The sequence below is a fragment of the Barbus barbus genome (assembly GCF_936440315.1).
Source record: "Barbus barbus genome assembly, chromosome: 20".
NCBI lineage: Eukaryota > Metazoa > Chordata > Actinopteri > Cypriniformes > Cyprinidae > Barbus > Barbus barbus.
Window position 1 is genome coordinate 18,249,832 of NC_136748.1, and position 15,761 is coordinate 18,265,592.

The 15,761-nt window shown below is 38.3% G+C and overlaps 1 protein-coding gene across 1 annotated transcript in view; it reads right to left on the reverse strand.

Annotated features, from left to right (window-relative positions):
• Positions 1 to 1,443: 1,443 nt before the first annotated feature.
• The window catches only part of LOC306886734 (voltage-gated delayed rectifier potassium channel KCNH1-like), a gene marked incomplete at both ends in the record, with an annotated part of 55,250 nt that continues 40,932 nt past the window's right edge, over positions 1,444 to 15,761 (reverse strand). Inside the window, one exon of the mRNA XM_079444057.1 lies at positions 1,444 to 2,298. Within this exon, the coding sequence (XP_079300183.1) occupies positions 1,444 to 2,298 (855 nt within the window). The remainder of the gene's footprint in view (positions 2,299 to 15,761) is intronic.

The following is a 15,761-nucleotide window of genomic DNA, read 5'->3' on the forward strand; positions in this document are numbered from 1 at the left end:
AAACATGAACATCAGAACGTATTTTATTTCAGCCGCAGAAATATATCAATACACAGTTTTTCAAGTTTAAGTCCACCGAAGTTAATGATTTGTTTGTCAGACAAGATGGCGGATACGGCGGTATGATTGGTCAGATCGCCTGTCAATCAAGCTCTTTGCGAAGGGTGAATTTGAGCAATAAAAATTTAAATAAATGAATAAAATATAGGGATGCACCAATATTAATATTCTGATGGAAATTTATAGGCCGATATTTAATATTTATGTTATGACTGATAACCGATGACCAATTCTGTACTATTTGTTTCTAAATTAATTTAAAATTAAACAATATAAGCTAAATATCAATCATTTTAAATGTTAAAAGTGAGTTTACGAATCACAACAATGTATAATGTACAGTATGAAAAATAGATATTCATTTTGAAAATTGCTACAGATTACAATTAACAGTCTTTTTAAATTATTAGTATTTTAAATATTAACTTTCAGTGAGTCTTAGATGATGGCAAATGTAGTCTAAATATAAAAAAAAATGGGAAATGAGCATGCACTGTACAATTAAATATTCAATATTGGCTGATACCCAATAAATCTGATATGGTTCTGCTATATTGTGCATTCCTAAAACTGTATAATACCATTGCTGTCAATTTGATTTTAAATTTTGTTGATATGTGCATTGACGCAAGTCATGCAAAAGGGCCTTAACAGCTGTTACACTTCAAAACCCCTGTAGAGCTCATTAGCTTCTCCAGTAACGTGTACAATTAACTCTCGGGATAGTAGTTGATTTGCCTTTGTACAAACACGTTTGTCTAAAGTAATTCAACAAAGCTGCCTAGGGTTTCCATAGTTCCTGGAATGCTCTTTGCTTCTTCAAGGAGAAGCACACTTTAAGACGCTTAGCTCTGTGATTCCTGATAAAGGCTTGTATTTGGCGGCGAGTTAACAAGCAGGATGGAGCGGAATGGATCCCTACACCAGAAAGACTGCAGAGCAGAAACAGCGGTGTGTGTGTGTGTGTGTGTGAAAGCGAAAGAGAGAGGGAAAGACTTGCTACATGAGTGGGATCTTGAAGGGCCCGCACTTGCAATTGGGGACGATGCATTGTCATGACAACCATCAGTCAGAGTGGGCCCTGCGGCAAGAGCTCTCACTGTCTGTCGACCTCGCAGGACGAAAACAGGGAGCAGTTCCACACAAAGAGTGTCTGTGTGACAACTAACAAACCATCACTTTGGTATCACAGATGCTCTGCCTTGGGATAAAACATCCTCTTCTCCTTTCCAGTGTCTTATTTCATCCTTTCCCTCACTCATTCTCTCTCTCACACACACACAGTCTCTCAGAGTGTCTGTCATGCTTTTTGCTGGTTCCATTTTTCTCAAGAGAAATTCTCTCAATCGTTTCCCTTTCAAGAAGAAATATACCTCATTTTCTTCAAGGAAATATGTCCTCCTTGTCCGTGTCTGGTGATGTCGGCCGTGAGATCTGGAAGAGCGACATGGGAGAGGTCGGAGTCTTTCTGCTCCTTAACAACCTCAACACCTCAGCGACTTGTGTCTCCAATGCAACCATTCGGTTACTGAGTGCCGACAGCTCCTCTTTAAGTTCCGTACGGAGTTCCAGGAGCGAGGCGTGAAGTGTGTGTTCGGGAATAGTGGGGATTGGTGGGATCGGGGGAGCTTTTCCGTCAGGCTGGACCGGGCTTCGGTCTACAGGGGTGTGGGCGCCACCTTCGTCCAGCCGGAGGTCGCTTTTAGTAATGCCGCTGTCGCAGGAATCAGTCTTCTTCAATCCGCCAGGTTCCGAAGTTTTTCCGGAGCTGCTCCGCTCTGGAAGAGTCTCCATTGATTCCGCTTTAGAAACGTTTCCCCAGCCTTCTGGCTTCGCCATGCTTTCCTTAAACCTCGCCCATCCTCGCGCACGTGGCTCTGACGTACGTGGGACATTTGGGGCAGGAGCGCTAAGCTTGGCCTGGTCGAACAGGCCCAGGGTGCGGGTTTTGCTTGGGTGGGACGGGATAGGCGTGGCTGGGCTTTCTGTTACCGTGACAATGCTCGTGGTGGCGACCACATCTTGACTGATGACTTCATGGTGGATTTGGCCCTTCTCAAGATCAGGGTCATCAGGATTGGGACGCACAACAGCGAGACGGGCTTCCTTCTGCTGGCGGAATCGCTGGAACAGTCGGCGGACAGGATGATCAGGGGGGAGATTCAAAGGGGCCTCGTTCTTCCTCCTCAACCTCTCCTCTTCCTCACGCTTCACGTCACTGATCTTTCTGAACACAAGCTGCAAAGACACAGAGTTGGTTTAATACATGAGCAAACAGGCACCCATTAAACAAGCACATCAAAACAAGAATATTATGCTGCGACCCACTTTTTAGAATATATATATATATATATATATAGTGCCCTCCAAAAGTATTGGAACAGTACAGTATATCTTTAACAACCTAGAAATGATGATGTGTTTTAAAATGAACACGCACTAATGTAAACGTAGCCTAACAGATGTGTAAACTGAAAACAATTTGAACTTTATTAAAATTATTTATTTATTGTGTTGGATATATTTTGTTCCTTTGTGCAGTGGCTGAGGAGATGAGGCTTTGAGTCTGTATAAATATCAACATTTAAAAAATATTTTTTTCAGATAATGTAATCTTATTAAAACTGATTTCATAAAACTGGTATCGAAAAAAGTATCGTTCAGGAACCGGTATCGAACTCTAGGTATCGGTATCGGTACCGGTATCGAAAATTTTTGAACGATACCCAGCCCTAGTTACAACGTTACCCATCTGCCCAACTGGAACAACCAGTTGGTTTACAACCGGCAGGTGTCTTCTGCAAGTTTTTTACTTAAGCCAGAAATGTACTTTTACTATGGTAAAATGCATTTTCAACGATATCTTCAAAAGATTTTTGAATTTTAGCACACTTTTTTCTCTATATAGTGTTGATATGGCAACTAGTAAATTCCGTAAATTTTGTTATGCTAGCATGTGTGGAAATATTGAAACCACATGCGTTGCAACTAACCAAATGATCTTGCGACCCACCAGTTGAGAAACACTGATTTAGATGCATTTGTCCAAACAACTTGCATTGCATTCAGTGTATAAATTTTTAAGTTCATGCTTTAAGTAGAATAGAATCTAAAATATTAGAAGTATATTATTTAAAAATGTTTAATAATATTTTGCAATGTCAATAACTGTAATTGTAATTGAATTACACTTTTTAACTGTTTTGTCTATACAGTGAAAATCAATGGGGTCCTGTACACAAAGGACTCTAAAAAAGAAAAACTGTGGTCAGTCACTTTACGTTGTATGTCTCTTTGAGTCTAAACAGGCAGTCCTTGGCTAGAATAAGCTGCAATATGAACTCTTCATGCTGATAGTCAAAAGTCTGGCTGCGCAAGATTATGCAATATATAGACTTCAGTGGATCTACTTACAACCACTCCAGGTATCTTCTTTATAGAGGGATCACACTCACTGTCCTGGAGACCCTGCGTTCGGTGTCATGAATATTGCAAGATATTCTAAGTTCTAAGTTATTTATTGGAGTTCATGTATATTTCAGAGTTGTAGGCTTTTCTTGAGTAGATTCCCAAAGTCAAGCCTATGCAACATGAGTGTCTGCTCTGCTCAAACCTCAGTGTGTGTGGATCTGAAGGGAGCGATTTTATGCTGCACTTTGGTCAGTGATTAAAGGCATGTATTTCTAGCTCACACACATATACTGGCATTCAGTTTTGATTGATTTAATAATTACAATGGTAAAAATGCTTTTTTTTTTAAAGACGTGTGTGTGTGTTACAAACATCTCTGCATACTGAGACAGATCTTCAATATGTTAATATTCGTATTGATGTTCTGAATATTCATTAAGAGGGACAGAGCGCCCAAGCATCTGTACTGCCAATCTGTGAAATTACTGGGAACAGAACAACACACACATGCTCTCCCTCATGTCTAGTAGGAGAAGATAGTGCTGTAGTGCTGTGGAAGCTTGTTTGTTATGTGCAGTGAACAATTTCACAATTTTATTTTACTTTGATTGGCCATGTGTTTATTGGTGTTGATTCAACTGATAAAATTTAATCTGAGAGTAAAGCTGAAGGCTATAATCTCATACAGTTGGGCAAAAAAGTATTTAGTCAGCTGCCAATTGTGCAAGTTCTCCCACTTAAAAAGATGAGAGAGGCCTGTAATTTTCATCATAGGTACACTTCAACTATGAGAGACAGAATGGGGGGAAAGAATCCAGGAAATCACATTGTCTGATTTTTAAAGAATTTATTTTCAAATTATGGTGGAAAATAACTATTTGGTCAATAACAAAAATTCATCTCAATACTTTGTTATATACCATTTGTTGGCAATGACAGAGGTCAAACGTTTTCTGTAAGTCTTCACAAGGTTTTCACACACTGTTCCTGGTATTTTGGCCCATTCCTCCATGCAGATCTCCTCTAGAGCAGTGATGTTTTGGGGCTGTCGCTGGGTAACACGGACTTTCAACTCCCTCCAAAGATTTTCTATGGGGTTGAGATCTGGAGACTGGCTAGGCCACTCCAGGACCTTGAAATGCTTCTTACGAAGCCACTCCTTTGTCGCCCAGGCGGTGTGTTTGGGATCATTGTCATGCTGAAAGACCCAGCCACGTTTCATCTTCAATGCCCTTGCTGATGGAAGGAGGTTTTCACTCAAAATCTCACGATACATGGCCCCATTCATTCTTTCCTTTACACGGATCAGTCGTCCTGGTCCCTTTGCAGAAAAACAGCCCCAAAGCATGATGTTTCCACACCCATGCTTCACAGTAGGTATGGTGTTCTTTGGATGCAACTCAGCATTCTTTCTCCTCCAAACACGACGAGTTGAGTTTTTAACCAAAAAGTTCTATTTTGGTTTCATCTGACCATATGACATTCTCCCAATCCTCTTCTGGATCATCCAAATGCTCACTAGCAAACTTCAGACGGGCCCGGACATGTACTGGCTTAAGCAGGGGGACACGTCTGGCACTGCAGGATTTGAGTCCCTGGCGGCGTAGTGTGTTACTGATGGTAGCCTTTGTTACTTTGGTCCCAGCTCTCTGCAGGTCATTCACTAGGTACCCCCGTGTGGTTCTGGGATTTTTGCTCACCGTTCTTGTGATCATTTTGACCCCACGGGGTGAGATCTTGCGTGGAGCCCCAGATCGAGGGAGATTATCAGTGGTCTTGTATGTCTTCCATTTTCTAATAATTGCTCCCACAGTTGATTTCTTCACACCAAGCTGCTTGCCTATTGCAGATTCAGTCTTCCAAGCCTGGTGCAGGTCTACAATTTTGTTTCTGGTGTCCTTCGACAGCTCTTTGGTTTTGGCCATAGTGGAGTTTGGAGTGTGACTGTTTGAGGTTGTGGACAGGTGTCTTTTATACTGATAACGAGTTCAAACAGGTGCCATTAATACAGGTAACGAGTGGAGGACAGAGGAGCCTCTTAAAGAAGAAGTTACAGGTCTGTGAGAGCCAGAAAACTTGCTTGTTTGTAGGTGACCAAATACTTATTTTACCGAGGAATTGACCAATTAATTCATTAAAAATCCTACAATGTGATTTCCTGGATTCTTTCCCCCCATCCTGTCTCTCATAGTTGAAGTGTACCTATGATGAAAATTACAGGCCTCTCTCATCTTTTTAAGTGGGAGAACTTGCACAATTGGTGGCTGACTAAATACTTTTTTGCCCAACTGTATATACTGTGAATGTTTTGAAAAGGCTGTGTAAATGTTGTGTATGTGTGAACAGGGTGTTGTGTATGTGTGAACAGGCGTCAAAGGGTGTTTGTGAAAAGTTCAGGTGTAGCTTTGGGGGTTTAAAAGTCATCCTCTCCTGAGACAAGAGACAGACTCTAGATTTCAAAACACATCAAACACAAACACTGTTTCAACAAATGACACACAGGGCCTGCTTTTAACATCTGTCTACAGTGATTCAATCTCAAGTTGTCAGGTGATACACATGGCCTTTTACCCCTGGTAGGAACTTGTCTTCTGTGACTTTTAGAGTTTATAACTTTGAGTTTGACTAAATATCTCTCAGTCGGAATTTTGACTTTATAGAGACCAACTTTACATTGTCTTAGAATTTTTACTTTATAGCCCACATATTTATACAGTATCTTACAGACTTTCTTGACTTAATATCTTACAATTTGACTTAATCTCTAAATTTGACTTTATATCTCACAAGTTTGACTTTATATCTTACAATTTTGTCTTTCTAAAAAAAAATTCTTACAATTCAACCCTGTTTCTTATTTTAACCTTTATTTTACAACTACAGTGTGGAATTACAATGTGGGAGCGCATTTGTTTCACGTTGTTTTGTGATTTCACTAGAATGGATAGCAAGCTGGTTAAAGGGAAGTTGAGCGCATTTCTGAGAGCTGTGTGTGGGAGGGAACGTTGTCGCCATCGCTTTCCAAAATGACAAAACTCAGTCAAACATTAAAAATGACAAATTCCAGCGTCAGAAAACATTAACAATTGGAGAGCATTCCTCTTTATTAGATACATCTAGCTGCAAGCAATTTCATATAGTGGTGGGAACAAAATTGACCATGGCGAAAAATGGTGGCTATGCACACAATCTGATTCTTTTCCATTCTTGAGTTTAGACACCACAAAATGATCCTTAAGCAATGTGTATTAGTGGGAGAAACAGAGCGTATTAGGCATTTCCCCATGATGTCTCACAGAAAATAGTTTCATTTGGGCTTTAATGTTCTCAGATTTGTCATATTGCCACTTTCCATCCGAATGTAATGTTTCTTTGTAATTGAACTCTAAATAACTCATCGTGTTTGGCAGCAGGTGGAGAAATATATCACCGCCGCTCCCTCTGGGAATCCAGGCTGAACGAGATAACTGAAAAAATCAGTCAGACAGATAGACAGCCTCAGTAGATTGCGCTTCTGAATGACGTCAAGGGTCTTGCTTCTCTCTGCGTTACAGAGATGATGGACAGTAATGACCAGACCGCTGCCCTCCCATTCAGCCGTTCCCATCCTGGACACAGACACACACAGGCCCTTCCACTATCCTAAAATAAATCCACCCTTATAGCCATCAACCATACTTCTGAGCCACGGTATCCATACACACGTTTGTAGCCTGCTTTAGCACAGATATTCATACCATATGTCACACTAGAAAACGTGTTTTTTGTTTTGGTTTGGTTTTTTTAATCCATACAATGAAAGTCAGTGGAGTCCAGTGTTGATTTAGACCCCACTGACTTTCAAAACAGTTAAAACGTTCTTTAAAATATCGACTGTTTTGCAGAACAGTCATGCAGGTTCAAAACAACATGAGGGGAAGTAAATGATGACAGAATAATCGTTTTGTGGGTGAATTATCTCTTTAAATACAACTTAAGCTCAAATGACAGCATCTGTGATGTGATTTTTATTTCCACAAAATCATTTTAATCAGTCTCTCAGTTTGTAAAACTAACGAAAAAAACAAATTTGGTCATTTAAAACAATAAAATATATAGTTCATATGGAGCCAACTTCATCCTCAGGAATTACATCAGTGCACACCATCAGTCATACATATTTCATATATTTTAGCTTTTTGTGCTTGGAACAAACTTCCTTATAGTCTCTATTGTAAATGCATCAGTTGTGATTAAAGTCTTTTACCTAATTTAGTGTGCTCAATCAATAATCAGTCTTTTTTTTAAATTGCATGTAAATATCTCATTGTACTCTTTTTTTATGTTTTTGTCAACTTGTTTTCTTTCTGTTAGCACAGATTTTGTATTTCTTTTTGGCAGTGACTGCTCATAGACTTCATTAATTTGAGTTTACGAAGCTCAGAAATACAAGAAATTAGACAAGTCAGTTAGGCATTCACTTACATTTTCAGAGAAAAGAAAAACCTCTATTGGTCAAAATGACCAAAACACAACATGAGGGTTAAACACACTTTTTACTTTTACAAACTGAGGAAAGAGTCCAAATGATTTTCTGAAACTTTAAAGTGTATTCATATCACATAATGTTCCTTTAAATCACAAAATACTCAAAAAAAAACAATTAATCTTAGTACTTAAATGTAAATGTTGAAGCTGTCAGCACTCATGCCATTGTTTCTGGTGTTTTTTAAATGCTCGCTCTTGAAGGATATATGAGGCAGAGAAAGGACAGGCATGCAGAGAAGGATTACATAACAAAAGCTGCGTTACACAAAGGTGTGTGTGTCTGCGTGTACGAGGAGGTGGTATTATATGCTCACACAGAGATTCCTAATGGTGTATTGTTAGAATCCTTCTGTTGCCACGCATCCCTCGCACTCCCGCACACACGGCCCTCTTGTGTATTCTGCTTTTCTCCCCCTAAATATATCATCATCAAACAGGGAAACTCATTCTGCAGCCCTCAAAGTGTTCAAAATGTGTGTGTGATGTTGGAGGTGTTAGTCTGGGGATAGAACGGTGGGGAAGGAGGGGACGGTGAGAGACAGCAGGGCGAGAGGGAGCACTCACATCTCTACTGTTTCATAATTCAAACTAAAAGCGACTGTGTGTACACTGAAGCAGAAAAAAATTCCCATAACACTGTAATACTCTGAAATGAAATCTTACCTTCTCTACCTCTACCGCACACTGTCCTGTTTTACTTTTCTCTTTTACCTACCACCTCCGTTTGCACCCTGTCATCCGGTCATCCCTGTTGCTTGTGCACCTTTTCCTACCCAATTTCTTCCTTCCAGTCAACTTTGCATTTAATATGCTTTGATGCTCTGTGATTGTTGTTACTTGCAGCTACACATACAGCCTGTGTTAATTTTATTTTAATCAAGTACTTTTTTATTTAAAAGTTAAATAAAGACTCTGCTGTACTTAAATAAAGATTAAATGAAAATGTATTGTAGCTACTTAAGTTAAATAAAAAATGTAAGTTACTGTACTTAAATGTTAAGTACGATACATTTTAATTAATCTTTATTTAAGTACAGTTTTTTAACATTTAAGTACAGTACAGTTTTTATTTCAGTTTTAGGTACAATATATTTTTATTTAATAATTAAGTTTTTTTATTTACCTGGAAGTAAGCACAGTGCAGTGTTAATGTTCAAACTGTGTATTTACAATGTTTTAAGAGGCTGACAATAATAAATATTTTTTACTCTTTTGTTTTTTTTTTTTTTGTTTTTTTTACTGTGCATTCTGCTACTGCATTTTAATGTTGGTCATAATGGTGGTACTTGGAAAGCCAAATAGTAGTACTTGGTGTAAAAGGTTTGAGAACCACTGGCCTATAGTAACTGTGTGTGATTTTTTTTTTTTTCATTTCCAGCCCATTTTAAGCCAGCAATATAACAATTTTTAAATAATAAATTACTTAAATTAAACAAGCAATCATGGTGGGTAAAAACGTTTAACGCAACCAGCTGGGTCAAAATAACCCAGCATGTGTTCTGTCCAATATTTACTCAGCGCTGGGTTGCCAAATAACCCAAGTTGGGGGTTTGTAACCCAGCATTTTTTAGCGTGTGGAATGATTTCTGAAGATCATGTGAGACTGGCGACTGCGGTAATTGCTGCTGAAAATTCAGCTTTGCAATCTCAAGAATAAATACAATTTTTAAATGTATTAAAATATAAAACAGTTATTTTAAATTACAATTATTTTTCACAATATTACTGTTTTTACTGTATTTTTGGTCAAATAAAAGGAGCCTTGGTGAGCATAAGATACTTTCAAAAACATTAAAAGTCAATACAGTGACATACAACACACTAACATTAATTACATACTCATATTCTTGCCTCGCATCCCATAATTAAACACTGCCTTATTTAACTATGCACCTATGTCTGAGTTAGAGGAATAAGCCGGAACGATCCATACACGTTCAAACCAAGTGAGGCGCCGTGTTGAATTGATTATAACTATTATTAAAATCAAATGGATGTTTATTTTAATCAGCATGTTTGCATACCTGATTTGTTATATTTTCCAAAGAACTTTTAGTTTACAGATATTTATAGGCATGTGCGTTCTTAAAGGGGTGGTTGACAGGTATTTTTTTTTCTAGGCTTGATTGTGTTTATGGGGTGCAGTCTAACATGTGTTAATGCTTAGTTTGTTAAAAAAACGCATAATTTTCGTGTGGGCTCAGATTGGTGTGTTGTGATTGGCTAAACCGCCTCTAATGTGCTTCTAAACATCCCGCCCCTCACCTCAGCAGCATGTGCTCCGGTTGTATTGTAAACAATGGCGTCGTCTATATTGCTTATCAATTTGAACCCGATTGAGACGCAGAGGATATTAGTGAAGAGGATGGTGCAGTACCTGTGCAAGCACAGCTTTTAATGGTAGGCCTATGTTTTTTGTTTGTTGTTGTCTCATACTTTTAGATAAGCTGTTATTATGCTACTGCTTATGTCAGCTTTTAATATACGGTTTTATCATGATTAAAGCTTTAATACAGTACAGCAACCGCATGCTTAACGCTTGTCATAGCTATGTGAAAATAAGTGTATAAATGGAACAGTTCATTGTTGGAGCTGAGCTGATCTGAATGAGAGAGAGACAGAGAGAGAGAAATGCAGAGTGTGTGCAGAGCAGGGCGACGCGAGGAACAGAATTGAGAACGTTGCTTTAGAACCTTGATTTTGAAACTTGTGAATCCATTAGAATCATTAGAAGACAGAATCGTGATTCTTACAGTATATGAATAGATTTTTACTGCACCCCTAGTTTTCTTCCTCTTCTCTAAAGCAGCACAGCATGGCCTCGCTCCCTTCGTTGCATGTTCCTGGGGACAGGGTTTATCTGGATTTATGATGTCACTAACCCGGAATTATTTTGATGTAGCCCCTTACCAGCCGTTCGTTGTAGGCGATGCTATGCTAATTCTGTAAAACACTATTTCTCCCTTTGCATTGAACTTTGAGCTTCGTAACTTTGCAGATGTTGTTTATGCTCATACAGCTACATTACACACTAACAAAAGTTAAAAAGGTGAAATCGTTTTATATGACCCCTTTAAAGTATGACAGGAAAGGGTAAATGATTTTACTTGGAAAACAGAATTAAGATATAGATGAAGTACTTGGTTAGTGAATAAGCTGCAGGTTTTTGAGCTGAAATACTGCTGTTTAGTGAATTCACCCGTGTGTGCTTTCACTGTGTGCTTCATGCTGACTGATTCGTTTTGTCACTGATCTAAGATCAGATTTACCACACTCATTACGACCTCACAGAATCTGATCCCTCGGGGATGACTGATTCACTCACACCTGCCAAACACACACAGGGTCATGATGGGGCATATTGATGTCAAACCAGGGATGCACATCTGACCTTTTACCGCTCATGACTTTTGACAGCAATTCAATTACAGCAGCAAACACGCATTCCTCTTTTCACACACATTAATGCATCTTGAAGGGTGTCTTTTGTGTGCATGAATGTCTATGTTTTACCCATTACAGCTGCATAAAACGAACCTTAATAACTCTTGACACAGCAGCATTGAGATGAAGAGGATTTTGCAGTGTTACCCTGGCAACCACAAACATGCAACAAATTGGATGAACCATTTAAGCACTTATTTATGCAGTTGTGACAGAGGACAGATGTACTGTATGTACTGTCTAAGCATCATGGGAGTTTGTTTGTTCAGATTTCACATAGAAAGATGCCAAAACTGATGCTATGTGTGCTGTTGTGTACAAACTCAGTAGATCTTTAATATTTAACCTGTTGGTTTCCAAAAACGTCTTGTACTTCTGTTTTAGTACAAAGATTGTTTGTGATGATTCTGACTTCTAATTTAGAAGTCTGCTGAAGTTAAATGTTAAAGTAATGTTCTAGATTAATACAAGTTAAGGTTAGTTGGCAGCACTTGTGTGTAATGTCAACAGTGGTGGACATTAACAGTATTTTTACTTTAATTTATCAGTATATTTTCATTTTAGGAAACTTTTATTTCACTACATTCCAAAGCTTAATATATACATTTTTACTCTGGTACATTTCATAAAAATATTCATTCTTTGTTATTTGAACTGAGGAAATCAAGACATTTTCCTGGACTTAACACCCTTGTCAGATTTGTGAACAAATCACTGTTTGAAGTTGATTCTTTTCAGGGAACCTGTTGGATCAGTTTACAACAAGTTCTGAATGATTCATTGGTGAACTTGACTGATCCGATTGCAGCTGTTTGAGTGATTCGGTTAAATATGACTGCACAAAATTAATAAACAGTGGTCTGTCCATCAGTACTTTTACTTTTTATATTTATTTTTAATGTCCTGTAATAAAATATTACTTATAAGCACTATAAATAAATGCATAATATTTAGGATTTTGGTCACACTTTATTTTAAGGTCCAATTCTCACTTTTAACAAACCACTATCTGTGACTTTTGTCTCAATAAACTCCTAATTGTCTGCTTATTAATAGTTAGTAAGGTAGTTGTTAAGTTTAGGTATTGGGTAGAAGTAGGGACGTAGAATATGGTAATGCAGAATATGTGCTTTATAAGTACAAGCCAAACGTTTTTTTTTTTCAATTTGAATACAATGAAAACTAAAAGACGTTCAAATCACATGAGCCAATATTTTATTCACAATAGAACATAGATAGCATAACAAATGTTTAAACTGAGAAATTTTACAATTTTATGCATAAAATGAGCTCATTTCGAATTTGATGCCTGCTACAGGTCTCAAAATAGTTGTGACGGGGGCATGTTTACCATGGTGTAGCATCTGCTCTTCTTTTCAACAGTTTGTAGACGTCTGGGCTTCAAGGTTATGAGTTTCGGTGTTGGAATTTGGTCCCATTCTTGTCTGATATAGATTTCCAGCTGTAGAAGAGTTCATGGTCATCTTTGACGTATTTTTCGTTTAATGATGCGCCAAATGTTCTCTATAGGTGAAAGATCTGGACTGCAGGCAGGCCAATTCAGCACCCGGACTCGTTGTTTTTAAAGTATTCCAAAATCTTTTTACGCACTCTTTCACAGATTGGAGAGCCTCTGCCCATCTTTACTTTTGAGAGACTCTGCCTCTCTAAGACATCCCTTTTATGTTACAGACCTGATGTCAATTAACTTAATTAGTTGCTAGATGTTCTCCCAGCTATATCTTTTCAAAATGTATTGCTTTTTAAGCCCTTTGTTGCCCCCGTGCCAACTTTTTTGAGACCTTTAACAGGCATCAAATTTGAAATGAGCTCATTTAGTGGATAATAGTGTAAAATATCTCTGTTTAAACATTTATTATGTTATCTACAGGTCCTTCTAAAAAAATTAGCATATTGTGATAAAGTTCATTATTTTCTGTAATGTACTGATAAACATTAGACTTTCATATATTTTAGATTCATTACAACACAACTGAAGTAGTTCAAGCCTTTTATTGTTTTAATATTGATCATTTTGGCATACAGCTCATGAAAACCCAAAATTCCTATCTCAAAAAATTAGCATATCATGAAAAGGTTCTCTAAACGAGCTATTAACCTAATCATCTGAATCAACTAATTAACTCTAAACACCTGCAAAAGATTCCTGAGGCTTTTAAAAACTCCCAGCCAGGTTCATTACTCAAAACCGCAATCATGGGTAAGACTGCCGACCTGACTGCTGTCCAGAAGGCCATCATTGACACCCTCAAGCAAGAGGGTAAGACACAGAAAGAAATTTCTGAACGAATAGGCTGTTCCCAGAGTGCTGTATCAAGGCACCTCAGTGGGAAGTCTGTGGGAAGGAAAAAGTGTGGCAGAAAACGCAGCACAACGAGAAGAGGTGACCGGACCCTGAGGAAGATTGTGGAGAAGGACCGATTCCAGACCTTGGGGGACCTGCGGAAGCAGTGGACTGAGTCTGGAGTAGAAACATCCAGAGCCACCGTGTACAGGCGTGTGCAGGAAATGGGCTACAGGTGCCGCATTCCCCAGGTCAAGCCACTTTTGAACCAGAAACAGCGGCAGAAGCGCCTGACCTGGGCTACAGAGAAGCAGCACTGGACTGTTGCTCAGTGGTCCAAAGTACTTTTTTTGGATGAAAGCAAATTTTGCATGTCATTCGGAAATCAAGGTGCCAGAGTCTGGAGGAAGACTGGGGAGAGGGAAATGCCAAAATGCCTGAAGTCCAGTGTCAAGTACCCACAGTCAGTGATGCTGGTGTTGGTCCACTGTGTTTTATCAAGGGCAGGGTCATTGCAGCTAGCTATCAGGAGATTTTGGAGCACTTCATGCTTCCATCTGCTGAAAAGCTTTATGGAGATGAAGATTTCATTTTTCAGCACGACCTGGCACCTGCTCACAGTGCCAAAACCACTGGTAAATGGTTTACTGACCATGGTATTACTGTGCTCAATTGGCCTGCCAACTCTCCTGACCTGAACCCCATAGAGAATCTGTGGGATATTGTGAAGAGAAAGTTGAGAGACGCAAGACCCAACACTCTGGATGAGCTTAAGGCCGCTATCGAAGCATCCTGGGCCTCCATAACACCTCAGCAGTGCCACAGGCTGATTGCCTCCATGCCACGCCGCATTGAAGCAGTCATTTCTGCAAAAGGATTCCCGACCAAGTATTGAGTGCATAAATGAACATAATGGCCATTCTTTTATTGGTCGGATGAAATATGCTAATTTTTTGAGATAGGAATTTTGGGTTTTCATGAGCTGTATGCCAAAATCATCAATATTAAAACAATAAAAGGCTTGAACTACTTCAGTTGTGTTGTAATGAATCTAAAATATATGAAAGTCTAATGTTTATCAGTACATTACAGAAAATAATTAACTTTATCACAATATGCTAATTTTTTGAGAAGGACCCGTATGTTCTATTGTGAATAAAATATTGGCTTATGTGATTTGAATGTCTTTTAGCTTTCATTTTATTCAAATAAAAAAAAAAAAAACGTCCCAACATTTCCGAAATTCTGGTTGTACTAATAAACAGTCAATATGTTAATAATAGGCATGCTAATAAGCAACTAGTTAATAGTGAGAACTGGCCTTTATAATAAAGTGTTTTACTAAAGTATTGTTTTACTATCCAGTAGTTTTACTAAGGAGTACTTCGTTTTTCTGGAATATTTCCTTAGAATATTTGTACTTTAATTCAAGTGCATGATTTATGTTAATAGACATTTAGTAAATATGAAACACTTTGATTCATGCATTAGTTAAAAATAAGTAAAAAGTACCAACTGTTTTTGTATTTTGTTGTTAGAGGTTATTTGGTGCTTTGGTGAAATTTGTTGTTAGAGGTTATTTGGTTGGTATTCAACCCAGAATACGTCTTTGGGGCTCTAGAAGAAGTGACTCCTCTGAACATTTGGGAGTTGTGTGGTTAGGAATGAGGGCTCATGCATACATTAAAAGTAGGAAAACAGTCCCATAATCACAAAGAGACTGCAATATGTACTCTGTATTGTGTAATAAGGAATTTGTCCAGAAATATAACATATGTAGTCTTCCTATGACATTTTTTTTTCCATGTATAACAAGTTTTTTTTCTATCTGGGTCACAATCAAATGGTAAACATCATGACTAATTCATGGAGACATGAGCTAATTAAAGGCTCCCACTTGGCAACGGTGTCAGAGAGGCATTAATACAACCATATTTAGCATTTTCATATTTAAATGTATTGTTTAAGAGAACAGACCATTATAGCTAACAAAACCACAGTGTTGCAGTAAACA